This window comes from Lytechinus variegatus, chromosome 1 (assembly GCF_018143015.1).
Source record: "Lytechinus variegatus isolate NC3 chromosome 1, Lvar_3.0, whole genome shotgun sequence".
Lineage (NCBI taxonomy): Eukaryota > Metazoa > Echinodermata > Echinoidea > Temnopleuroida > Toxopneustidae > Lytechinus > Lytechinus variegatus.
Genome location: NC_054740.1, coordinates 72,938,670 through 72,965,033, shown reverse-complemented (window position 1 = coordinate 72,965,033; position 26,364 = coordinate 72,938,670). Strand labels below are relative to the sequence as shown.

At 36.3% G+C, this 26,364-nt stretch overlaps 1 protein-coding gene across 3 annotated transcripts; it reads right to left on the bottom strand.

Annotated features, from left to right (window-relative positions):
• Positions 1-2,744: 2,744 nt before the first annotated feature.
• On the bottom strand, positions 2,745-25,825 carry LOC121422249 (nose resistant to fluoxetine protein 6-like). Of its 3 annotated transcripts, XM_041617162.1 has the most exons (16): positions 24,507-25,825; positions 23,634-23,776; positions 22,833-22,914; positions 21,413-21,515; positions 20,842-21,008; positions 12,128-12,352; positions 11,338-11,520; positions 10,944-11,037; positions 10,118-10,210; positions 9,345-9,501; positions 8,381-8,460; positions 7,735-7,836; positions 7,066-7,213; positions 5,759-5,945; positions 4,513-4,655; positions 2,745-2,923 (listed from the first exon to the last, which is right to left on the bottom strand). In XM_041617162.1, exons 1-16 carry the CDS (start codon positions 24,727-24,729, stop codon positions 2,798-2,800), a joined length of 2,256 nt encoding a protein of 751 aa, XP_041473096.1. In that variant the 5' UTR covers positions 24,730-25,825; the 3' UTR covers positions 2,745-2,797. The 3 variants fall into 3 exon arrangements, 2 of the variants coding, with proteins under 2 accessions (XP_041473096.1, XP_041473104.1); XR_005971141.1 differs by lacking the exons at positions 2,745-2,923; positions 4,513-4,655 and adding an exon at positions 6,309-6,387 and having other exon boundaries at positions 5,855-5,945; XM_041617170.1 differs by lacking the exons at positions 8,381-8,460; positions 9,345-9,501.
• Between the last annotated feature and the right edge of the window lie 539 nt (positions 25,826-26,364).

The following is a 26,364-nucleotide window of genomic DNA, read 5'->3' as shown; positions in this document are numbered from 1 at the left end:
TTGGTGTCAACTTAAATCTTCGCCAGAATGCGGTAGATGATGGCACTGATCGTTCACCAACCCATCCTCAAAATAAAAACGATCAGAGAAGGGAAATAGAGCGACAAAGTCAGGAAGGATTCTACAAACGGTTCAAAGGTGTGCTGACGGTTCTCCTTTTATGGGGCTCTTCTTGTATCCTTTGGATATCGTACATCCTCCAGTTTTCCCTTGATGAAACACCACCCTGGATAAAGGTGCTTCTTGATGTTATGGCCGTGAGTAGTACCTGGATTCAACCTATCTTGTATTTACTTACTAATGAGGAAGCTAGAGGACTGTGCCTGAAATACATTCTGCGAAATTGAAAGGTTATTAGAAAACACTAAAAAATGTTTAAAAAAAAAAAATATTTTCAAGGTTCGCAGGTCGAATAATCAAAGAGTAAATGTTTTAGGCAAATTATGGAATAACAATAAAGTAGATTGGCCATGCTTCATGATAAAAACAACCATAACTGCTTACAGTTTGTACAATTATATGTGTATTACTTAATGTGAGTTACAAAAGTCAAAAGTCAATCCTTGTGTAAAATAATATGAATTGATCTAACAGACAAATCGTACAAGAGTAAGACACCAAAGTAGAAATCCCAGGACTGTCAATTCATATTTTGTGGCATGTTCTTCTCCATTAATCACAATAACATTTATTTCATCCGTAATAATATTTACTGTAATGTAACACCAAACGTATAGAAGTTTACGATTAAAAAAAAGTAACTTATTTCCATGGTGACATCGGTTATCTTGCCCAATTAAATCCTAGAATGCAAAGAGTCGCCATGTCAAAATAATTTATTGTATTTTATGAAGCTTTACCAACCTATAATAATAATGATCATACATTTATTTCTTTCTTATCATATTTGTTTACCTATCGTATACAAACATGCATTGTATATTAGGTCATATTCTTAATTTTGAATTCAGATATTATCACAATGAGTCAATAATTATTTCAAACCAGTAAATTTTATTAACCAATATGTAATAATGAAGGGTGCTAGTTAAGAGTGTATGAAATTTTGATGGGCCATATACATGTATTATCAAGTATCTAAAATACATTTTGTTTCGAAAGGAACTTCTTTTAAACTAATTGTACGCACAATTATTGCAAATTTGGTTTAAATGTAATTTTTGTGTAGGTAATTAGCGGATTTTTAAACTATTTTTTTCGCCCGGTTGTCCTCGTATTCCAATTGACTTCCATTATTATTAATCATCAACTGGTGTTAGAATTTTAGGGTAGGAATGTCTTTTGTTTTTGACTCGCCTGCGTAGCGGAGCGAGACATAGGTATCACTATTTCCGGCGTCAGCGACGTCGTCGTCAAAAATAGTGTTTTGCACCCAATAACTTTCTATAGCTTCGAGGTGGGATCACCAAATTCATACCAGAGGTCCATCTCTTGAAGGCACAGGTCAAGTTCGAATATGAGTCGAATTTGAATAAGGTCAAAGGTCAATGAACTTTCCATGACTGGCACTGTGCTGTGTTGTACACACAATATCTTTCTATAGCTTGTAGTACTTCACTCTTGCATCATTTACTTATCATATGCACACAGATCAATTTAGAAAACCCTACTGCTAAAGTGAAGTCAAGATGGCTAAAAATCACACACAATAATTTTTTATATTTATCTTTCATGCACAACCTATCCTCCATTTTTTCAAACAATAAGTTATTAATTAATTAATTTAATTTTACAATTTTACTCACATTATTATCAATTACATTCTTTTTCACTAACATTCATTTTCTTGCATGGAAATTATAACTTCATAGTATTAACATCATTCTTAGTATTATCTGATTTTCTAGGGATAAAGTAGGCCTATACGATTAATGCTGACAGCCTCAGAAGTCATATAGCATAGTTTTGACATGCAGTCTCTTCATGGCTGCAATATGCAGGCGAGACAACGCTTGGCGTTTGCCTTGTTTCTTTGAGGATTACGCCTTTATTAATAGTTGACACAGGCACTTTTGGCAACTAGATTTATATGCAAGGCATATTTTTCTGCTTTATGATTACTCTGGTATGGTATCGTCCGTACAGTAAGGCTGAAGGAAAATAAAGTACACACTAAAGTTTATGGATCTATAACAAATACAGATCGGCTACGGTTGGCCGAATATTTACTCCAGATTTCAAATTCAAACAATTGAATATTTGATATTTTTATTGAGATTTGAGATTTGAAAATGAATATTAAAAATTTAAATATCCAGAATTTAGCTTGACATTTACCACAGTCCATCTGGATTTTATCCGAGTAATTTAATTAAAAGCTCATTACATCTTGTAATTGTAATTGTTTTCGCTCCCATTTCATACATCGATAATAATATGAAATAAATGATTATATCGTCTTTGATAATCTTTTATCGCGTTTCTGTAGACCTATAAAATAAAACCAATGTGTTTTTTCTTCATCCCGACTCTTAACGAAGCAGGATTATGAATTTCGTGTTCGTCTCCTAACTGGCTGACTATATATATATATATATATATATATATATATATATATATATATATATTTATATATGTATATATATATATATATATATATATATATATATATATATATATATATATATATATATATATATATATATATATATATATATATATATATATACATACATATATATATATAGGGGACAGAAAATTGACTTACAATTGATCGCAAGTAATATCATCGTGATTATTGTGATGTTACAAATTAATTGATTTATGCCTAAAGTATTTAGCTGTTCTTCTTGGATGATCCCATGAGTGACTTGGCGAGGTTGCTGAATGGAGTCTCTACCACCAGCCACAGGAAGAGAGCTGCACCGTACGACAGGAGGATTATTCCCGATACTCCAAACGCCTAAATTCATCAATAAAGAAAATAACAGCAACAATGATAAAACTAATGTGAAAACTTATACTACTACTACTAATAATAATAATAATAAAATAGCCCACTTTGTGAGAAATGGACCTAATGGAATGGAAAATTATGACATGCCTAAGGCCCGGTCACATCACCTGAACTTTGTTGGACCGTTCATTGAACGGCAGGGAGAGGGGGCAGAATTTCGACAACGCTCGTCACCGATAACAAAAATGAAAAAAAAAATCAAAATCAAGGGCGTTGCCTTAGCGGTGCACCGCTGAAGCCAGAGTTGGTTTTAGCGTTGGTTTAACGGTAGCGAGCGTTGTTTTAGCGGTGACGCGAGCGTTGAACGCCCAACCAAAGTTCATCACTGCAATGGATTGCTGCTTCAACGCCCGACACCGTTCCAGCAATCCCGTGTCCACTCGTAAAACGCTTACAACCGCTCCACCAAGTTTGTGCAACATTTAATCATCGTCCGGGCAAAGCTGGCGAAGCATCGGTGGCCCAGCGTTCAAGATTCCTGTGTCTAGCGGTGGCAAACTTTGACTGGGCGTTGTTGGAGCGGTGGTGAACTTTGCCGGAGCTGAAAATTGCCCTCTTCACACCGCTCGCAATGTTTTGCGCAGCTCGAAACTTTCGGAGCGGTAGGAAGGGCCATAGCCGGCGGCGGAGGCCCCTAAATTTTAGGTTGATACCTTTTTTCTTTTTTTTTTTGCTTGCTTGTCAAAAAATGTTGGTGGTCCCCCTTAAATTTTGGGCTTCTGCCGCCATGGGAAAGGCCATTGTTGGAGCGGTGGTGAACTTTGCCGGAGCTAGAAATTGCCCGCTCCCCACCGTTCGCAATATTCTGTGCAGCTCAAAACTTTCGGAGCGGAAGGAGAGGCCATCAGCGGTGCCTAGCGTCTACGGTGTTGCCTTAACGGGGGCCAACTTTTGTTGAACGGTGGTGAACGGTTACGAGCGGTGATTAAATTTTTCACCGCTCCGGGAACGCTCCAGCAAAGTTCTGGCGGTGTGACCAAGCCTTAAGAAGTATGTGGGCGAATGAGTGTGTCAATATGGGTGGGTTATAGATAATAGTATGGGCAATGATGGGTGCCTGTTGGTGTAATATATGAGGGTGGGTATGAGTGTGTACTAAATGGGGCAGCGTTTGTTATTGAGTGGGTGTGTGGGTGTACATTAAATGGGTCTGTGTTTGGGGAAGGGTGTGTAATAGATGGAAGAATAAATGTTTTTGTACACGATTCGGGAAAAAATGGAGGGGGTGAAGCCCCCAGGATTCCGAATCCGCGGCCCCTGCTCAGACCATTATTCAGTGTCATGCCTTCTCAAAAGAAAAGTGGGTATTATTGTATAGCTTGGGAAATCCATATTAAGGGGAGAAAATCATCAAAAGTATTGAGTATATGCATAATGCTATTTAAAGTTACCATATTTCTAGAATGACTTTCAAGATTAATGAAGGGGTAACACACCACACTGATGATGAATGAATAAAGTGTATACATATTTATTTATTTATATCTAGATTTTTTTCTATATTATTTGAAATAAATGGTATCCGAGGTACTCACGAACATGATGTTGGAATAAAAGTACGTGCTTCGGAAATTAAAAGTGATGATAGTCAGTATGATGGGATGAAGTAAGTAGTTGGAATATGAGAGCCGACTGAGGGGTATCCAAAATCTCCAAGACAACAGCGAATTGACCCAGCCTTTATTCAGAGAAAGAAAGATAGGGGGATGGGGGAGGTTTTAGGGAGGGGAAAGGAGGGGAAAAGGTAATTAGATAAGTAGGCTGGGTATACCTTTGTTTCTAGGTATTAAAATTACGATACACGATACACAAAACACACTGGCTCAGACATGAAAGATAAAAAAATAATAAAGGACATTGAATGAATTATAACTGGTGAACTTTGCACGCAAGACAAAATTCTCTTCTGTGACAAAACTGTCTTAAACAGAGTGATGAATGATAAGGGTAATTTGTATGTATGCGTATGTTAGTGAGAGAGAAAGGGAGAGAGATATCAAGTGGCCAGGTTGAAATTCACAATATGCCCTCCCTCTCACCTCGGTAACAAAGTTTGTCTTGAACATCTCAGTTAATAATGATAAGAATAACGAACAATACAAACAAATATAAAACAGTTAAAAAGGAAATTTGCAAAAACCCTATATTCTGCTTTATCAAAGGTCAAGTCTACTCCTGGGCCATGAGAATGATGGTTTGAATAAATAAGAGAAAAATCGAACTAGCATAATGCTGAAAGTTATGACATTTTAAATTTTCGCTTATCTTTCAAAACTAAGTGACATGCAAATGACTGAAATGAGCCAGCCGATGATGTCACTCTTTTACTATTCCTATTGTTTTTTTATTGTTTGAATTAAACAATATTTCTTTGTTTTACAGATTTGATGAATGGGATAAGGAACAACTTGACTAAACCATATAATGTTAAACAATACTAATTCAACATGTTAAGAGAGGAAATAATCGTTGTTTTACCTGACAATGAGGATAAAATGAGAATATTTCATATTTCATGTAATAATATACAAAATAAATAGTGGGTGAATGACGCCATCAGTCTCCTCATTCGCATACCGACCAGGATATGCATATAATTGTTTTGTGAAATCAAGCGAACCTTTAAATATCATAACTTTCTTATTTTACATCCAATTGAAATGTTCACCGCTTGTCGGATGTTTTCTCTTTTTCTTCAAATTAACTTTTTTGTTGACGGTGGACTTGTTATTTAAGGGGGGACCGGATTTAATTAAACGTAGGTCTATATCGTGATCTTACCTCCGTATCCATGGTGACAAGCGATAACAACCCAAGCCACGCTGACAGCCCAAGCAAACTTCGACAACGCCATGTAGGCCGCGCTGTCAGCAGTAGATAATTCGTTACCATGGTAACTTGGGTAGAAACCATACACACACGCCATCCCTATGGCAGATGCAGCTATCCAACCAAGAACAGCCATTATCTTTATAGAAAAATTAATAAGTATATTTGAAAAAATAATTTTACATAGGTGAGAGCTTCTTGTCATGTAATGGATAATAATAAGTTACACCTTGCGAAACGGCGATCCTTTTTTTTTAAGAAATAAAAAATAAGATACAATATCACCCCTAAAACAGGTGTGGAACTACATGTTTAGCAGGTACATTGAAATTATATTAAGCAATAAATCATTGTTACAAAAAGTACTAGTATAAATTTCACCTTAAGATTCAAATTATTTCTTTGGGGTGAGAAGAAAAAAAATGTGTTGCAGGGTTGTTTTACAAAGATTAAATGTTGTTGGTGATTTTCGAACTAAAGTGGTTAAAGTCAAATGGCTTACTTTGCCAGCTTGAAAAAGTAGATTAAGCTGACATTAATTGCGGCTGGAAAATGTACGTACTGACATCTTCATGTTAGACCTTCAAAAATATATAAATACATAATCATACATTGTTACAGTTCTCATAAAAGTCTGAATCCTATATTACGCATAATTGCTTCAAAAAGGATTTCAAAATTTGGATTGTTCAAAACACCATCTGTAATCTTTTTTGGGAAAAAGAATAAATATTGACTTTTTAAAATCCCTTATCCTTCAATCAATATGACGTTTAACAAGACGCACTTCTACATTTTCTATTTACTACTACTACTACTACTACTCAGTGGCGTACCTAGGATTTTCCACAGGAGGTGGGGGGGGGCAAAAACAAGGTCTTCAATCACAAATAAAGGATTTCGTACCAGAAAAAAAAATTGACAAGCAAAAAAAAAAGGTCTTCAAGTTCGTCAGGGGGCAATAAAGGTCTTCAAGCTCGTCGGGGGGGGGGGCAGGGATACGTCCTTTGCATAAATGGGTTGTGGCTCGTCAGGGGGGGGGGGGGCAGGGATACGTCCTTTGCATGGGTTGTGGCTCGTCAGTGGGGGGGGGAGATACCCCTGCCCCCCCCCCCGTAGGTGCGCTAGTGCTACTACTACTGCTGCTGCTACAACTAATACCACCACCACGTCTACAATTCCTATTACTACTGTCTCTTTTTTTTAGAAGGCAGAAAGAAAAAACACAGATAGAACAAGGAGTTTGAATGAGAACTTACTGGATGCATGGAGATTCTTTTATCTCGGTTCATGTGAAGAAGATACCCCACAGCCATACCGACCAGATAGGGTGGGATGCGACAGTATGGCTTCACGTATATTGTCTGTTGAAATTCGCCGGCATTTGAATTTAGATCCAACATACCGCTATTTGAAATAATTGAAGATAGTTATGATAGTTTCAGAGTGCGTTATTTACCTACTTATCATTTGTGTACATAATGATGATAGGGATGGTGATGATGATGATGATAATGATGATGATGATGGTGGTGGTGGTGGAGGCGGAGTAGGTGGTGATGATGATGATGATGATGGTGGTGGTGGTGGTGATGATGATGATGATGATGAAGATGATGATGATGATGAGTAATAGTAATGATAATGATGAGGATAAAGGTGGTAATTGTTATTACCCTCAATAATGGAACTAAATTAATCGTAAAATATATTTATCATTTATAGTGAAAATGTCCATAGATTTCAGAGTGTAACATTACATTATCATGTATCGATTCGATAGCAATGACAACGCATTTTCAATGATATTCAACATAATGATGCAATATATTTCTTTGCTTTATCATCATTTTCATCATTACTTCAACTGAAGCACTATGATCAATATTAATAATTCAATCCATAAATGATGAATGGTTGTGACATACTTGAGACGAGCGTTGAAATCATTGATGACCATCAAAACAGCCGTCGTCGTAACACTTGCTACGCATGTGACGATCAGAGCTCCAAAGCCAATCCGAGGTTTCCTTTGAAAACAATATATATAATGTATTATTACGTAGAACAGGTAATCGATATTTTCAATAAGTTACGTGATATTTCAGAAATTTGATCAATTAATTACAAATGAGTAATTACGACAGTCATGAAGGACCAAAATGTTTATCAAAACTTCCTGACTTTTCAAAAAAAAGAAGAAATTGTTTTTTTTTCTGTATACAATCAATTTTGCCAATGATGCGCAAATGGATGATACCAATTAAGTGACAAATGTATTGTAAAAATGATTAAAGGTCATTCGTCGAGTTATATCCTTTCTTACAATGGCAATACTACTTTAATAGGTGAGATTGTTGTTCGACAATTACCTCTCTTTGTGTATATACTTGTATATATTGCAAACCACATTATTTTTTCTAAGTTGCAATTGTTCACCTTTGGTTTTTATTATAACCATTTTACATGAAAGAACTGTGAGATATATTAGTGCCGTAGTGCATAGCTTATATCAGTATGTCATTTCGTATAAGTTGTCAATTTTAATTAATTACCGCTCATTTGTATACTTACTTGTATAACAGAAGTATGAAAATGGGGCTGATAACGAAGAACTGGAAGTCATTTGCAAGATACCACACCCAACTGATACACTACATTATAGCAGAGAGAGAAAGAGAGATAGATAGACAGACAGACAGACAAAGAGGGAAATGGACAAAGAAAGAGGCAGAGACAGACAGAGAGAGAGGGGGGAGAAGGGGGGGAGTGAGGGAGAGAGAATGGGGTTAGGGGGGAAGATTACCCGAAGTGCTAAATCATCTTGAATAAGTCAATGGATATCAATTACGTATAAAAATACATGACTTATTCAATTAGTGAAAGGCTTGGCAGGAAAGAAAGTTTCTGGAAAATTTTAGAAATTATGCAAATCATCTTGAAAGAATTTCATGAGTATATACAAAAAAGACCAATGTAAACTAACGACGTCCATATTCGCAGTCTCGCCATATTAATTTGCCTATTTCTGTTGCATCAAACTGAAATTTGGTTAAATTTCTTTCTCAAATACCCTATCAAAATTATTGTCTACTAGTTGGACTCATGAACCAAGCTCTCAATCTTAGTTTTGGTAGATTGAATGAATATGTTTAAATCTCCAACCTGGTGCATGGTGTCAAGCAAACCTTAATTGTAATAACGGATCATGATAAAATTAGTCTCTAAATGCAAAAACAATGTTGTCTCTAATCACACTTTTCTTAGAGTAAAACTAGAGGACCAGTCCTTTTGGAGTGAATTGTACATCTTTGAAGAGTGAATGTTAGCTCCTTTGAAGCGGCTTTGCATTTTAGGGACATTTTCGCTCCAAAAGAGCTAAAATTTCATTCTTAAGATTTGCAAATGTCAAACCAAAATGACTTTTCCCTTTTCTCACTCCGAGAGGAGTGCGTGATTCGGGATCAAAATAGCTCTTTTGCATCTAGAGACTACATATCTTCATCAAAAAATGATAATGGGGTGGGTCTTGACTTACTCTGCCGTGAACGAAATTGTTGATGTAGAGTAAGTTTGCCCACCACCCTTCGCTACAGCCATGGTCAATGACTTGTCCTGCCCACTTTGGACCTTCTCCGAGCAGTGGTCTTATATACATCCAAATCAACATGGAAAATGCCATCGCCGGGGTAAGTCTATGGTTTAAAGAGCAGTTCAAAACCAAAACGGTTCCTGATTAATCTATAAAGTATCATAATTATTTTGGTTTCGTTGTCGTTTTCTTTTGGTCTTAATTAATAATATAGAAAAAAAATCGTATTTTATTAACAAGTAAGTCCTGATGAATAGATTTATATTTTCCTTCGTAATTTGACTTTTCCTGGATGAATCAAAACATACAACAGTTTACAAATTTGATTTTATTTCATATGTACTAATTCTATGACAGTTTACTTTTTTACTGTAGATATTCTGTTTTAATGTATAATTTCAATTATTTAAGTAATTGTATCTTTGCATTTGAACCCTAAGGAAAAGTCCATACAGTGGGCATATTAGAAATAATTAATAAATCAATGATAACAACAATAATGATGATGATGGTGAAAATGATGATAATAATAATGAAAATAATAGTGATAATAAAAACAATAATGATAATGATAGCAATAGTGATGACAATAATAATGATAATGCTGAAAATGATATCATTAATAATATTAATATAAATAGCAATATCAGTAATGCAGTTTTGATGATTATTATTTTAAGGAAAATAACATGAATAGTAATATTGATAATAATAATTACCTCCAGTAACGCTGAAAGTAGAAACAAAACCAAGGTATATGTCCGTTTGTTTTCACCATTCGTTTTAAGGTCATGTACGTCACTAATAAGCCACTGCAGAGAAAAGAGCATCGTTAGAACAAACTCAAAGATAGCTTTATGGTCAAATGCTATATTTTATGAAGGCAATAAAGTTATGCTATCGATGGTCTATCAAATCTTTTTTAGTCATATCGAATAAATGAAATGTAAAAATGCATAGATTTGAGACGAATGTCACACGTTTTATGTTAATATGATTTTTTTTTTGCTAAGCACAGATTCCAACACAGGGTTGGCACAATTCGGAATACCCAAGGTTATCAAATCATATGATACTACAAGTTCAATGTTAGGCTCTCTTTTAAACCCCGACCAGATTTTTTTTCTCATATAAACGAATATTTACTTCGAATTTTATTTAATCATTATTCCCAACATTAAACATTTTCTGCAGTATAAAGCCTACGTATACTTGGTAAAGAAAATGCTTAAATTTGACTTCAGATTTAAATACAAATCTGATGATGTTTTCCTCAAAGTTCTGCTTAAAGTAACGTCTTCTGTTATTTTTTTTAATTATTTTTAAAAAATATTCCTTGAAAATGTGTTGACTGCAATCAACAATGTATCATGTTGATAGAAGACTACAACCTTATCTAAATAGTTTCAAAAGATTTGCCGCGTAGCCTCTATTGTATTTTAACTGAAGTGTATATATTTCTAAATAAATATCAAGATTAAAATATTGTCACGGTTCTTGTCCTTCATTCACCAGCTTCATATTTTCATCCGATGGTGTTCTCACCTTAAGAAAAAGAAGCTATCGACAGCTAGATAGGCATTAACGACAACCTGGAATCCAAAATGGGTAAGCATTTCCAGAGCGAAGGGAGCGTTTGCTAAAGACATTTAGAAAAGGGGTAAAATTCGGTACATTATATTAGTTAAAAACATTTCATGAATTTCATTTGGCTTAACAGCGATGAATTTAATGTTCTTTGAATAATCCACAAGCAGAATAAACCAATTTGTTTCTCCCATTTTTCATTTTCCTTATCTTAAAATATACTTTTCTTCCCTATCCTATAAATTAGGATACTTTTCTCAGTTTTTAGTCGATTCTATAAAACTAAATATAATATTGAAGGGGCAATCTATATTGAATTCTTGGCAATATTATGATACATCAATAACTTTACCATAGAGTGTATTGCCCATCAGGAAAGAGGGCACGTGACCAAGTATTATCCACGTCATGCTAAGTACCCGGATTCCATCCAAACACCGAATGGTTGCATTCGTCGTCTTGGTGTTCATCAGACTTTCCAGATTTAGGTTAAAAGCGAAGCTTCTAGTCACCTCTTGACAGACCCGAGAAATCACTGAAATAAATCAATGTAATTTCTTTTATGAAATTATTCGTAGTGAAGAAATAGGGTAAATGAATGGACATGAATAAGGGCAAGAATTCGATTATAACTGATATCTACATCTGATGTGAAACAACCGGAAAAGAAACGATAGAAGGGGAACAGGAATGAAAGCAAGAAAGCATGAAAAATTACTGCTTGGAGAGAATTCGGTATAATTTGAAGACGTTTGAATATGAAAGTCTTACAAAAATTTGGCACACTTAGGATAACACAAGGTTCTAGAATTCTGCCATGTAAACTTATGATGTCTGTATTCGGTGTGACCAGAGACCCAAGACTATACAGTTTAGTGGAATGATAGTGAATCTGCTGCATATATATATATATATATATATATATATTCTAATTCAGGAGAAATGATTAAACACTACATCGGAAGTTAAAAGAAACAAAACAAAAAACGAGTCAATGAAAAGAGAAAGGGACACTGCGTGAGTGCGTGTTTAGGATGTACATATATATCCGCCACATTCTTTACCATTTTGATAAAGAAATGGGTCGGGGTGGAGTGAAGGAGATAGAGAAAGATGGAAGAGGTGGAGGAAATCATGTATACCTCGCCCAGCATCCCGAATGACTTGAGATAACTGAGAACTATCCCCATCCGATGTTGAGCTTGAAGTATTCTTTTCTGAACTGATGTCATTATCAAGTTCATTGCCTTTGGATTGGTCCATCCTGTTCTGGCCATCGCCATCAATCTCCATCCTGAACCCCTCGTTGGTTACTCCCTGATCGGTCTGTGTTCCATTGTCATGATTGTCTTGATTTCCCCTCACCTCTGTAAGACGTTCAACATATTAAAAATAAATTTCATATTTTTTAAGTGATATTGATAACCCATTCCTTCCCCCCGCCAACTTGCCAGTCACTGTAATCAGTTTCAATATTACTTTTGATGAAATAAAACCATGATTATTTTGGATATTTAGGGATAAGTGTGTTGTGAAATTACTCTTTAAGTTTTGATTTGATTGCAACTTTTTTTCTGGAATCGGCCATAATAGTCATGACAGAAAAGACAACGGTAATTTGTTTAGCAATGACGATTTGACAAGTTAATGATTATAATAGACTCATTGGTGGATCGTTGGGTCACTCACTGGCCATTAGGATCCTTTCTAATAAAATACATTTGTGAATCACCAACACAAATCAGTAGCTAAATGTTGAGGAATTTGATGAATATCAGAAGAATGATGGTAGGATTAGGTGGTGTGGTGATGATAGGGACCATTTCATGAAATTTGTTCGCACTGACAAGCTGACTTTCTCCGACAGTTACCATAGTAACCAAGGATTTCTTTTAAGTTGTCAGCACTGACAATTTAGTCAGTACTGACAACCTTCATGAAACTCGGTTTAAACGGGTGTCTGGAAAACGAAGACCGAAGACCGAAGACCGGGGACACATATCACACTCGTGTGAAAGCGTTTGTAGTTCACGCACGAAGTGTGTACAAAGCAGTGCAAAGTGTGTACAAAACACGTGCGCGGGTTAGAATGGACTTTGGACCTTGCCCCCTACACATGTTCTCCCATTGACATAACGCATGTCCCCGGTCTTCGATCTTCGTTTTCGAGACCTGTTGTTGGGTGTCTGGAAAACGAAGACAGAAGACCGGGGCCATCGCATCCGTCTAGCTAAAATAAACCATTATTATATTCAGATCAAATTCAGGAATATTCTGATATTGGATATGTAATGAATTATGATTGGTTAATGATTAATTGTATGGATATCGTAATGTGAATGATAATTGATTGAGCAATATATCGCGCTCAGCTCAGCTGGCATTAAAATTTTATACCATTGACATAACGCATGTCCCCGGGCTTCGATCTTCGTTTTCCAGACCTGTTGTTGGGTGTCTGGAAAACGAAGACAGAAGACCGGGGCCATCGCATCCGTCTAGCTAAAATAAACCATTATTATATTCAGATCAAATTCAGGAATATTCTGATATTGGATATGTAATGAATTATGATTGGTTGATAAGTTAATGATTAATTGTATGGATATCGTAATGTGAATGATAATTGATTGAGCAATATATCGTGCTCAGCTCAGCTGGCATTAAAATTTTATACCATTGACATAACGCATGTCCCCGGTCTTCGGTCTTCGTTTTCCAGACCTGTTGTTGGGTGTCTGGAAAACGAAGACAGAAGACCGGGGCCATCGCATCCGTCTAGCTAAAATAAACCATTATTATATTCAGATCAAATTCAGGAATATTCTGATATTGGATATGTAATGAATTATGATTGGTTAATGATTAATTGTATGGATATCGTAATGTGAATGATAATTGATTGAGCAATATATCGCGCTCAGCTCAGCTGGCATTAAAATTTTATACCATTGACATAACGCATGTCCCCGGTCTTCGATCTTCGTTTTCCAGACCTGTTGTTGGGTGTCTGGAAAACGAAGACAGAAGACCGGGGCCATCGCATCCGTCTAGCTAAAATAAACCATTATTATATTCAGATCAAATTCAGGAATATTCTGATATTGGATATGTAATCAGTTATCATTGGTTGATAAGTTAATGATTAATTGTAAGGATATCGTTATCAACTAGGGCATAATTAATACCTAACAATTATAACGTACATAATTTATTTCACCCACGGAATTCAGCCATTGCAATTCTCAAAACTGTCATAAAAATGAAAACTTGCATACAATACACCTCATACTGCACAATCACGTACAAGCAGACTCAACTTAAACTGGCGTTTGCAACTATTTTACTACCATTGACATTACGCATGTCCCCGGTCTTCGGTCTTCGTTTTCCAAACCTGTTGTTGGGTGTCTGGAAAACGAAGACAGAAGACCGGGGCCATTGCATCCGTCTAGCTAAAATAAACCATTATTATATTCAGATCAAATTCAGGAATATTCTGATATTGGATATGTAATGAATTATGATTGGTTAATGATTAATTGTATGGATATCGTAATGTGAATGATAATTGATTGAGCAATATATCGCGCTCAGCTCAGCTGGCATTAAAATTTTATACCATTGACATAACGCATGTCCCCGGTCTTCGATCTTCGTTTTCCAGACCTGTTGTTGGGTGTCTGGAAAACGAAGACAGAAGACCGGGGCCATCGCATCCGTCTAGCTAAAATAAACCATTATTATATTCAGATCAAATTCAGGAATATTCTGATATTGGATATGTAATGAATTATGATTGGTTAATGATTAATTGTATGGATATCGTAATGTGAATGATAATTGATTGAGCAATATATCGCGCTCAGCTCAGCTGGCATTAAAATTTTATACCATTGACATAACGCATGTCCCCGGTCTTCGATCTTCGTTTTCCAGACCTGTTGTTGGGTGTCTGGAAAACGAAGACAGAAGACCGGGGCCATCGCATCCGTCTAGCTTAAATAAACCATTATTATATTCAGATCAAATTCAGGAATATTCTGATATTGGATATGTAATGAATTATGATTGGTTGATAAGTTAATGATTAATTGTATGGATATCGTAATGTGAATGATAATTGATTGAGCAATATATCGTGCTCAGCTCAGCTGGCATTAAAATTTTATACCATTGACATAACGCATGTCCCCGGTCTTCGGTCTTCGTTTTCCAAACCTGTTGTTGGGTGTCTGGAAAACGAAGACAGAAGACCGGGGCCATCGCATCCGTCTAGCTAAAATAAACCATTATTATATTCAGATCAAATTCAGGAATATTCTGATATTGGATATGTAATCAGTTATCATTGGTTGATAAGTTAATGATTAATTGTAAGGATATCGTTATCAACTAGGGCATAATTAATACCTAACAATTATAACGTACATAATTTATTTCACCCACGGAATTCAGCCATTGCAATTCTCAAAACTGTCATAAAAATGAAAACTTGCATACAATACACCTCATACTGCACAATCACGTACAAGCAGACTCAACTTAAACTGGCGTTTGCAACTATTTTACTACCATTGACATTACGCATGTCCCCGGTCTTCGTTTTCCAAACCTGTTGTTGGGTGTCTGGAAAACGAAGACAGAAGACCGGGGCCATTGCATCCGTCTAGCTAAAATAAACCATTATTATATTCAGATCAAATTCAGGAATATTCTGATATTGGATATGTAATGAATTATGATTGGTTAATGATTAATTGTATGGATATCGTAATGTGAATGATAATTGATTGAGCAATATATCGCGCTCAGCTGGCATTAAAATTTCATACCATTGACATAACGCATGTCCCCGGTCTTCGATCTTCGTTTTCCAGACCTGTTGTTGGGTGTCTGGAAAACGAAGACAGAAGACCGGGGCCATCGCATCCGTCTAGCTAAAATAAACCATTATTATATTCAGATCAAATTCAGGAATATTCTGATATTGGATATGTAATGAATTATGATTGGTTAATGATTAATTGTATGGATATCGTAATGTGAATGATAATTGATTGAGCAATATATCGCGCTCTGCTCAGCTGGCATTAAAATTTTATACCATTGACATAACGCATGTCCCCGGTCTTCGATCTTCGTTTTCCAGACCTGTTGTTGGGTGTCTGGAAAACGAAGACAGAAGACCGGGGCCATCGCATCCGTCTAGCTAAAATAAACCATTATTATATTCAGATCAAATTCAGGAATATTCTGATATTGGATATGTAATGAATTATGATTGGTTGATAAGTTAATGATTAATTGTATGGATATCGTAATGTGAATGATAATTGATTGAGCAATATATCGTGCTCGGCTCAGCTGGCATTAAAATTTTATACCATTGACATTACGCATGTCCCCGGTCTTCGGTCTTCGTTTTCCAAACCTGTTGTTGGGTGTCTGGAAAACGAAGACAGAAGACCGGGGCCATCGCATCCGTCTAGCTAAAATAAACCATTGTTATATTCAGATCAAATTCAGGAATATTCTGATATTGGATATGTAATGAATTATGATTGGTTAATGATTAATTGTATGGATATCGTAATGTGAATGATAATTGATTGAGCAACATATCGCGCTCAGCTCAGCTGGCATTAAAATTTTATACCATTGACATAACGCATGTCCCCGGTCTTCGATCTTCGTTTTCCAGACCTGTTGTTGGGTGTCTGGAAAACGAAGACAGAAGACCGGGGCCATCGCATCCGTCTAGCTAAAATAAACCATTATTATATTCAGATCAAATTCAGGAATATTCTGATATTGGATATGTAATGAATTATGATTGGTTAATGATTAATTGTATGGATATCGTAATGTGAATGATAATTGATTGAGCAATATATCGCGCTCAGCTCAGCTGGCATTAAAATTTTATACCATTGACATAACGCATGTCCCCGGTCTTCGATCTTCGTTTTCCAGACCTGTTGTTGGGTGTCTGGAAAACGAAGACAGAAGACCGGGGCCATCGCATCCGTCTAGCTAAAATAAACCATTATTATATTCAGATCAAATTCAGGAATATTCTGATATTGGATATGTAATCAGTTATCATTGGTTGATAAGTTAATGATTAATTGTAAGGATATCGTTATCAGCTAGGGCATAATTAATACATAACAATTATAACGTACATAATTTATTTCACCCACGAAATTCAGCAATTGCAATTCTCAAAACTGTCATAAAATTGAAAACTTGCATACAATACACCTCATACTGCACAATCACGTACAAGCAGACTCAACTTAAACTGGCGTTTGCAACTATTTTACTACCATTGACATTACGCATGTCCCCGGTCTTCGGTCTTCGTTTTCCAGACCTGTTGTTGGGTGTCTGGAAAACGAAGACAGAAGACCGGGGCCATCGCATCCGTCTAGCTAAAATAAACCATTATTATATTCAGATCAAATTCAGGAATATTCTGATATTGGATATGTAATGAATTATGATTGGTTAATGATTAATTGTATGGATATCGTAATGTGAATGATAATTGATTGAGCAATATATCGCGCTCAGCTCAGCTGGCATTAAAATTTTATACCATTGACATAACGCATGTCCCCGGTCTTCGATCTTCGTTTTCCAGACCTGTTGTTGGGTGTCTGGAAAACGAAGACAGAAGACCGGGGCCATGCGTTATGTCAATGGTATAAAATTTTAATGCCAGCTGAGCTGAGCGCGATATATTGCTCAATCAATTATCATTAATCATTAACTTATCAACCAATCATAATTCATTACATATCCAACATCAGAATATTCCTGAATTTGATCTGAATATAATAATGGTTTATTTTAGCTAGACGGATGCGATGGCCCCGGTCTTCTGTCTTCGTTTTCCAGACACCCAACAACAGGTCTGGAAAACGAAGATCGAAGACCGGGGACATGCGTTATGTCAATGGTATAAAATTTTAATGCCAGCTGAGCTGAGCGCGATATATTGCTCAATCAATTATCATTCACATTACGATATCCATACAATTAATCATTAACCAATCATAATTCATTACATATCCAATATCAGAATATTCCTGAATTTGATCTGAATATAACAATGGTTTATTTTAGCTAGACGGATGCGATGGCCCGGTCTTCTGTCTTCGTTTTCCAGACACCCAACAACAGGTTTGGAAAACGAAGACCGAAGACCGGGGACATGCGTAATGTCAATGGTATAAAATTTCAATGCCAGCTGAGCTGAGCACGATATATTGCTCAATCAATTATCATTCACATTACGATATCCATACAATTAATCATTAACCAATCATAATTCATTACATATCCAATCATCAGAATATTCCTGAATTTGATCTGAATATAATAATGGTTTATTTTAGCTAGACGGATGCGATGGCCCGGTCTTCTGTCTTCGTTTTCCAGACACCCAACAACAGGTTTGGAAAACGAAGACCGAAGACCGGGGACATGCGTAATGTCAATGGTATAAAATTTTAATGCCAGCTGAGCTGAGCACGATATATTGCTCAATCAATTATCATTCACATTACGATATCCATACAATTAATCATTAACTTATCAACCAATCATAATTCATTACATATCCAATATCAGAATATTCCTGAATTTGATCTGAATATAATAATGGTTTATTTTAGCTAGACGGATGCGATGGCCCGGTCTTCTGTCTTCGTTTTCCAGACACCAACAACAGGTCTGGAAAACGAAGATCGAAGACCGGGGACATGCGTTATGTCAATGGTATAAAATTTTAATGCCAGCTGAGCTGAGCGCGATATATTGCTCAATCAATTATCATTCATATTACGATATCCATACAATTAATCATTAACCAATCATAATTCATTACATATCCAATATCAGAATATTCCTGAATTTGATCTGAATATAATAATGGTTTATTTTAGCTAGACGGATGCGATGGCCCGGTCTTCTGTCTTCGTTTTCCAGACACCCAACAACAGGTCTGGAAAACGAAGATCGAAGACCGGGGACATGCGTTATGTCAATGGTATAAAATTTTAATGCCAGCTGAGCTGAGCGCGATATATTGCTCAATCAATTATCATTCACATTACGATATCCATACAATTAATCATTAACCAATCATAATTCATTACATATCCAATATCAGAATATTCCTGAATTTGATCTGAATATAACAATGGCTTATTTTAGCTAGACGGATGCGATGGCCCCGGTCTTCTGTCTTCGTTTTCCAGACACCCAACAACAGGTCTGGAAAACGAAGATCGAAGACCGGGGACATGCGTTATGTCAATGGTATAAAATTTTAATGCCAGCTGAGCTGAGCACGATATATTGCTCAATCAATTATCATTCACATTACGATATCCATACAATTAATCATTAACTTATCAACCAATGATAACTGATTACATATCCAATATCAGAATATTCCTGAATTTGATCTGAATATAATAATGGTTTATTTTAGCTAGACGGATGCGATGGCCCCGGTCTTCTGTCTTCGTTTTCCAGACACCCAACAACAGGTCTGGAAAACGAAGATCGAAGACCGGGGACATGCGTTATGTCAATGGTATAAAATTTTAATGCCAGCTGAGCTGAGCACGATATATTGCTCAATCAATTATCATTCACATTACGATATCCATACAATTAATCATTAACCAATCATAATTCATTACATATCCAATATCAGAATATTCCTGAATTTGATCTGAATATAACAATGGTTTATTTTAGCTAGACGGATGCGATGGCCCCGGTCTTCTGTCTTCGTTTTCCAGACACCCAACAACAGGTCTGGAAAACGAAGATCGAAGACCGGGGACATGCGTTATGTCAATGGTATAAAATTTTAATGCCAGCTGAGCTGAGCACGATATATTGCTCAATCAATTATCATTCACATTACGATATCCATACAATTAATCATTAACTTATCAACCAATCATAATTCATTACATATCCAATATCAGAATATTCCTGAATTTGATCTGAATATAATAATGGTTTATTTTAGCTAGACGGATGCGATGGCCCCGGTCTTCTGTCTTCGTTTCCCAGACACCCAACAACAGGTCTGGAAAACGAAGATCGAAGACCGGGGACATGCGTTATGTCAATGGTATAAAATTTTAATGCCAGCTGAGCTGAGCGCGATATATTGCTCAATCAATTATCATTCACATAACGATATCCATACAATTAATCATTAACCAATCATAATTCATTACATATCCAATATCAGAATATTCCTGAATTTGATCTGAATATAATAATGGTTTATTTTAGCTAGACGGATGCGATGGCCCCGGTCTTCTGTCTTCGTTTTCCAGACACCCAACAACAGGTCTGGAAAACGAAGATCGAAGACCGGGGACATGCGTTATGTCAATGGGAGAACATGTGTAGGGGGCAAGGTCCAAAGTCCATTCTAACCCGCGCACGTGTTTTGTACACACTTTGCACTGCTTTGTACACACTTCGTGCGTGAACTACAAACGCTTTCACACGAGTGTGATATGTGTCCCCGGTCTTCGGTCTTCGTTTTCCAGACACCCCGGTTTAAACTGGTGATGATGTTGGTGATGATGATGAAGATGATGATAGTGAAGGCGGTGGTGGTGGAGGTGGTGGCAGTTCGTGGTGTTGGTCAGGGGTGGATCCAGTATTCCATTTATGTGTGGTTCCATACCCCCCCCCCCGGAAAATAAAATAGAGAAAGAAAAGAGATTTACACTGGTAATGATTTTAGTGATGGTGGCTTATGCGGCTGCGGTGGTGGTAGTGATGGAGATGGTGGAAATGTCATACCTACCGTAAACTTCTGTTGGCATTTCTGCAGTCGTGTTTTGTGATGCAGGTACGTTCTGTGAGGGTTTTGATAAAGTTGACCCTCCGTGCCTGTCCTTAGACCGCCAAATCCGCAATTCATCTTGGAGGGCCCCGGTAATCATTAACAAGGCAAAGAAACAACTCAATGATCTGAAGAATTGAGTATAAAGAAGGGCAGTAATCATGAGTAATTCAGAGTGATTTTGGTTTTTTTTTTTCTGAACGTGAAGCTCTTCAGGTAAATTTCAAACTTATCAAAAAGAAAATGATATATTATCATGCTCACATCGCTACAATACACGTGCATTGAGTTAACTTATACAATAATCTTTCATTTCGATTTTTTTTATCAAAGGCGATTGAGGTTTCATTCATTCTTATATTCATAATCATAAAATGTTGCACCGAACTAACACAGATTTAACGTATCTGAATATCTTAACGATTAATGTTTTTTGTTAAAATGTCAATAATAAATGTTGAAAATATCGATTTGAACAGGCCTATTTAAGTATCTTGGCAGTCAATGCTATATGTTAAAAGGGAACACTCACAGAGTTGCCCAGAAGCCTTTGGTGAACGGAGCAGGAGGTTCTTCGGAGCACTGCACAATTGCTGCTGATATGTCGGTGTCGTTAAAAGGTGCGGATATCAGGTCTGCACGGAAAGAGAATTCCAATTAATGAGTGATATATTTTAAAGGAGAAGGAGCTAGGGAGCATGCCATCGCCCTGGGAAGCGGGGTGTATCTTCCTGGTGGGTGCTGCGTGCATTATTCTTGATAGGCAGCACCCCCTGGAATTCTGAAAGGGGTGAAAAAATGGAGATAATCATACTAAAAATGTTACTCGGAAGAAAAATAATTGTTTACTTGAATTGAATTTCAAAGCGATATTATCTACAAAAGGCATGTGAACTTAAGAAGGGGCTACTTTAACTAGTTTGTTGGACATAACTACACAGTAAAAAAAAATAGCACGTTATTTTAGCCCGTCACTCTAACAACAAGTTGTTTAAACTTTTTTAACAACTAGTTTAAGAAGTTCAACCAGATGTTTCAAAAGTCTACACTCTAAAAATTCGAATGTTGAATCAACATTTGAAAGGTTGGAGGAGTGACAACCTTTTCCAAATGTTACATCCAACCTTAATTGTATAAAGCTGTATCCAACATTTTAAGTGTTGGGTAGAACCATTTAAAGTGGTAAATGCAATATTTAGAAAATGTTTTCACTCCTCCAACATTTCAAATGTGAAGTTAACATTTCTTGTTTTTAGAGTGTTATAAAGTATTTGTTAGAGTGAAGGGCTTATACAACGTGCTTAAAATTTCAAACAGCATTTTTACACTGTATTATTAAGATAAAATTGAATCGATGGTTAGCTGTAGTCCTGGTGGTTTTTGAATGATGATATCAACGTTAATGCTCTGATTATATATGGTTTGTTGTTGACAAAACACCGTAAAGTTAAAAATTTACATATCGTAAAATCACATTACACTTATCACAAATATCAAACCTTACAATAATCAAATCAAACATAATACCTTCAAAATTGAACGTTTTATGAGCATGCAATTTCGCCAGCTTGTGCCATCACATCGCATCTGATGATCGCAAAACCCAACCATTCGAGAAAAGGGCTCCCTAAATTACCAAAACGTCGGGTCCAGTTTACCCGCGACCATTCGAGAATTTGGCTTTAATTTTCACGAAACTTTGGGTAAATTAGACCTAACCATTCGGGAATTTAGGGGCCTTTTTTTCGAATGGTCGGGAAAACTGGACCCGATGTTTTTATGGGACCTTTTCATGAATGGTCGGGCTACGCGATCACCGACAATATGGCACAAGTCATTTTGGCCCTGATCAGAAGCAAGACAAGGGCCAGAGCCACCAGAGGGTATAATCTTGACATATTAAACAAAACATCGTTCTAGTATGTCATGTGATGAGATCTTGTCAAACATACCTAACAACAAGTTGAGGGAATTAAGAACATCAGAATTTGAGCAGCTTTCGGGAGTGCATATACCCCATTGTAAAGGAATGTTCTGTATGGGAGGAGAAAATGTATATAAAATTTGGGGGATAAAAAAATGTCCGTGAATAATGCTCTAATCTTAACGTCCACTGTAGGGGAACTAATACAGGTAAAAAGTATGCTATTTTGACAGTTTGACGACGTTAGGCCCTTCCTTATATTAAGTCATATCCGATTTGGTATACCAAATTTGTGTTCGACTGGATACGTTATATCTGAACTCTAGCAGTGCTATTACCCATCTCTCAGTTTCACTCTCTTCATTGAATCCTCCTCCTTGGATCCAATCTTCCTCCTCCAATCGCTTCTTCCATCTCATTTTAATCACCTTCCTTAACAATTCACCCGAAGCTCAAACGCTTTCTATGTTAACAAAAATATCACTTCGTCATCCTGGAAGTATGCCTTATTACAGGTGCATTTCACCTCTGGTCTAAAAGGGGGCAAAGTCGCACCCACATACAGGCTCCAAGACCAGAACGGAACAAAGTTGTACCTGGTCTTAAAGCATGTTAAGTACCTCTGCAGCTGAGTAGCTTGTGGCTCCTAGTATATAGCAAACTGTAGAATACAACCTTCAAGGACTATACATGTTTAACAGAAAACTAAAATATAGAACTACAAGACAATAGAAAAACATTGTGAAATCCAGAAAATGAAGGAGAACTTTAGACATGGTAGGACGAAATGCAAATGGAATGTAAATGGAATAAAATTGCAGAGACTTACGACGGGTACTGGTGGCAGTTTAAGACGGATGTATGATAAACAGTACCTGAAGGTATCAATGGCCATGCATTCATCAAAATGGCCCAACCACGCCCAGTTCCCAACGAGAAAACCTGCACTCGGTTTACCTGTCGCGTCTAAAGCTAAATCCAAAACGAAATAGGTAAATTATAATGTTAAAACATTGATGAATGTAGTGGTGTTTTTTTGTGGGGGGTAGAATAAAAGAAAATTGTTTTCATTCTAGAAGTATTTGGAAGAATATTTGCATTATTTTGATAGTCAAGGTTTTCACTTTATAGGCCCTTTGTAAAAAAAAATGATGTATGGAGGTAGTTCAGATTGACCCGTGATAAGGATGAGTACTACAGGACAAAGGATTTTTAGCCCATTTTGCAGTGTTTTGGAGTGCAATTAAATCAACCTGATCCTTACGGAAGGGGTCTGAAAATGATAAATTATATTCGAGTTTTATGGCATTCTTTAACCCATTTTTAGGCCACATAGCCAGCTTGAATTGTTGCTAAGCTTATTTCATTCTAGATCTTGACGTTAGTAGTTATTTTGCTTGGAAACTCCTACGTCAGTCTTCTCTCTTTTCACCATCTCCTTCTAGTATTTTTTTTTCATATTGACTTTTTAATCGAATATCTTCCACATTCTTTTCTCTCGTTTTCTTCTTTTTCTCGGTCGTGAATCTTTATTGAAGGGAAGGTTGCCAGAGGCGCCGCCCAAAGCCCCCCTGGACGCAAGTGATTATCATGATGATGATGATCATCATCATCACCATCATCATCATCATCCTCATCTCCATCATCATCGTCATCATCATCATCATCGTCATCATCATCATCATCGCAATTAAGTTCTTACCAAGTGCTATCTTCCCGATGGGTTTCTGTACAACCAGTTTGATGAGATCTTTCCTGCACTCTAGTGAAACATTACTTTCCATCGTGTCTTCAAAAGGAGTAAAATGAGACTCTCCAACGGCAAGCAGATCCCTGATCATAGTCGGGGTCATCATCGAATATGATGATATGGGGTAACAAACGACGATTATGGCAACGATGAGTAAACGAATGCACAAGGCCATCTTGTTAGGAACTCTCAACTTTCAGTATTAAGGTTATTTATGTGTGTCTTTACAAATTAGGCCCTATATCTCTACCAATTATACCGTATTACGTCAACGACCACGAATAGACAAAGTCTTTCATGATTACAAAATTGATTATCTTTAAATAAACATTACAGTGGTCGTTGCATCGAAAGGTACTCTTTACCACGTTGAACTAATTATGATAGTGGCTCAAGTGCTTCCAAAGTATAAAGTGTCATTATACTTTTTTCCCACATTTTCTTATGGGGCGTGAGGTAATAAACTACAACAGAATTTTATTTTCTTCTCAAATAATTTGAAACAAAGTGACCAATTATTGTTTAGTTAGACAAAGGAAGAATTTGGAAATGTCTTACGATCTTTTATAGAAACGGGATCGTGTTCCTATCGGTGTTTTGATATCAAGGTGATAATTTTGCAGATAAGCAAATTTGTCACCTGACTATTGGAATTGTAAATATTATAGAACAATGTTAGCTTAGTAAAGGCTGTGTTTAATTTCTCTAATGAGGTCATGATCATTGATCTAGTCTCCCTCTTTCGATGTCGATTTATATGAACCTATGTGGTGTTCAACTCAGCAGCCTGGAAACGATTTTTTAAAGAGGGGTGCTCATTTTGAGAGAAAAAATCGAAAATAGGGGGTTTCGTTCAAAAAAAACTTTAAAAGGGGTGATTATGGTCAGAAAAAAATTGAACAAGCAAATACAATAACAACAACAAACACAGAAAAAATGAAGGTGATTGGGTCAAAAAGCCGTTTAGCATACCAATCAGATTTCCAGGGGGTGCTGCCCGGGATGCAAAAAATACCACTAGAAAAATCACGCACACTCCCAGTGTTATGGTTCAACTAATACGCATTTTAGAGACTGGTCGATCTGCATTAAAAATCGCACTATATTATGCCCATTAATACTTTGCCATCATGGATTTTTTTATCGATTCGTCTTGCTTATTCCCATAATATCTAATATGCATGATCATGAGGTGGTCAAGTCCACCTCAGAAAAATGTTGATTCGAATCAATCGGACAAGCACAATGCTGAAAATTTCATTAAAATCGGATGTAAAATAAGAAAGTTATGACATTTCAAAGTTTCGTTTAATTTTTAAATAGATATGAACGAGCCAGTAACATCCAAATGAGAGAGTCGATGATGTCACTCACTATTTCTTTTGTTTTTTTATTTTTTGAATTAATTTTTACGAATTTGATGATTAGGACCTCCATGCCTGTAGCACAAAATGTTAAAATAATGGAATTCCACGTGTTCAGAGAGGAATGAAACTTAATTTCACATGACAATGACGAGAAAATCAAAATATTTCATATTCCATATAACAAAATACAAAAGAAATAGTGAGTGATGTAATCAGTTCCCTCATTTGCATACCGACCGAGATGTGCATAATTTTATAACTGTTTTGTGAAATGAAGCGAAACTTTAAAATGTCATAACTTTCTTATTTTACATCCGATTTTGATGAAAATTTTCAGTGTTATGCTTGTTGAATTTTTCTCTTTTTATTCGAATCAAGTTTTTGTTGGGATGGACTTGTTCTTTAATGCAATACAATAGCTGATCGTCAACAAAACGGAGTGT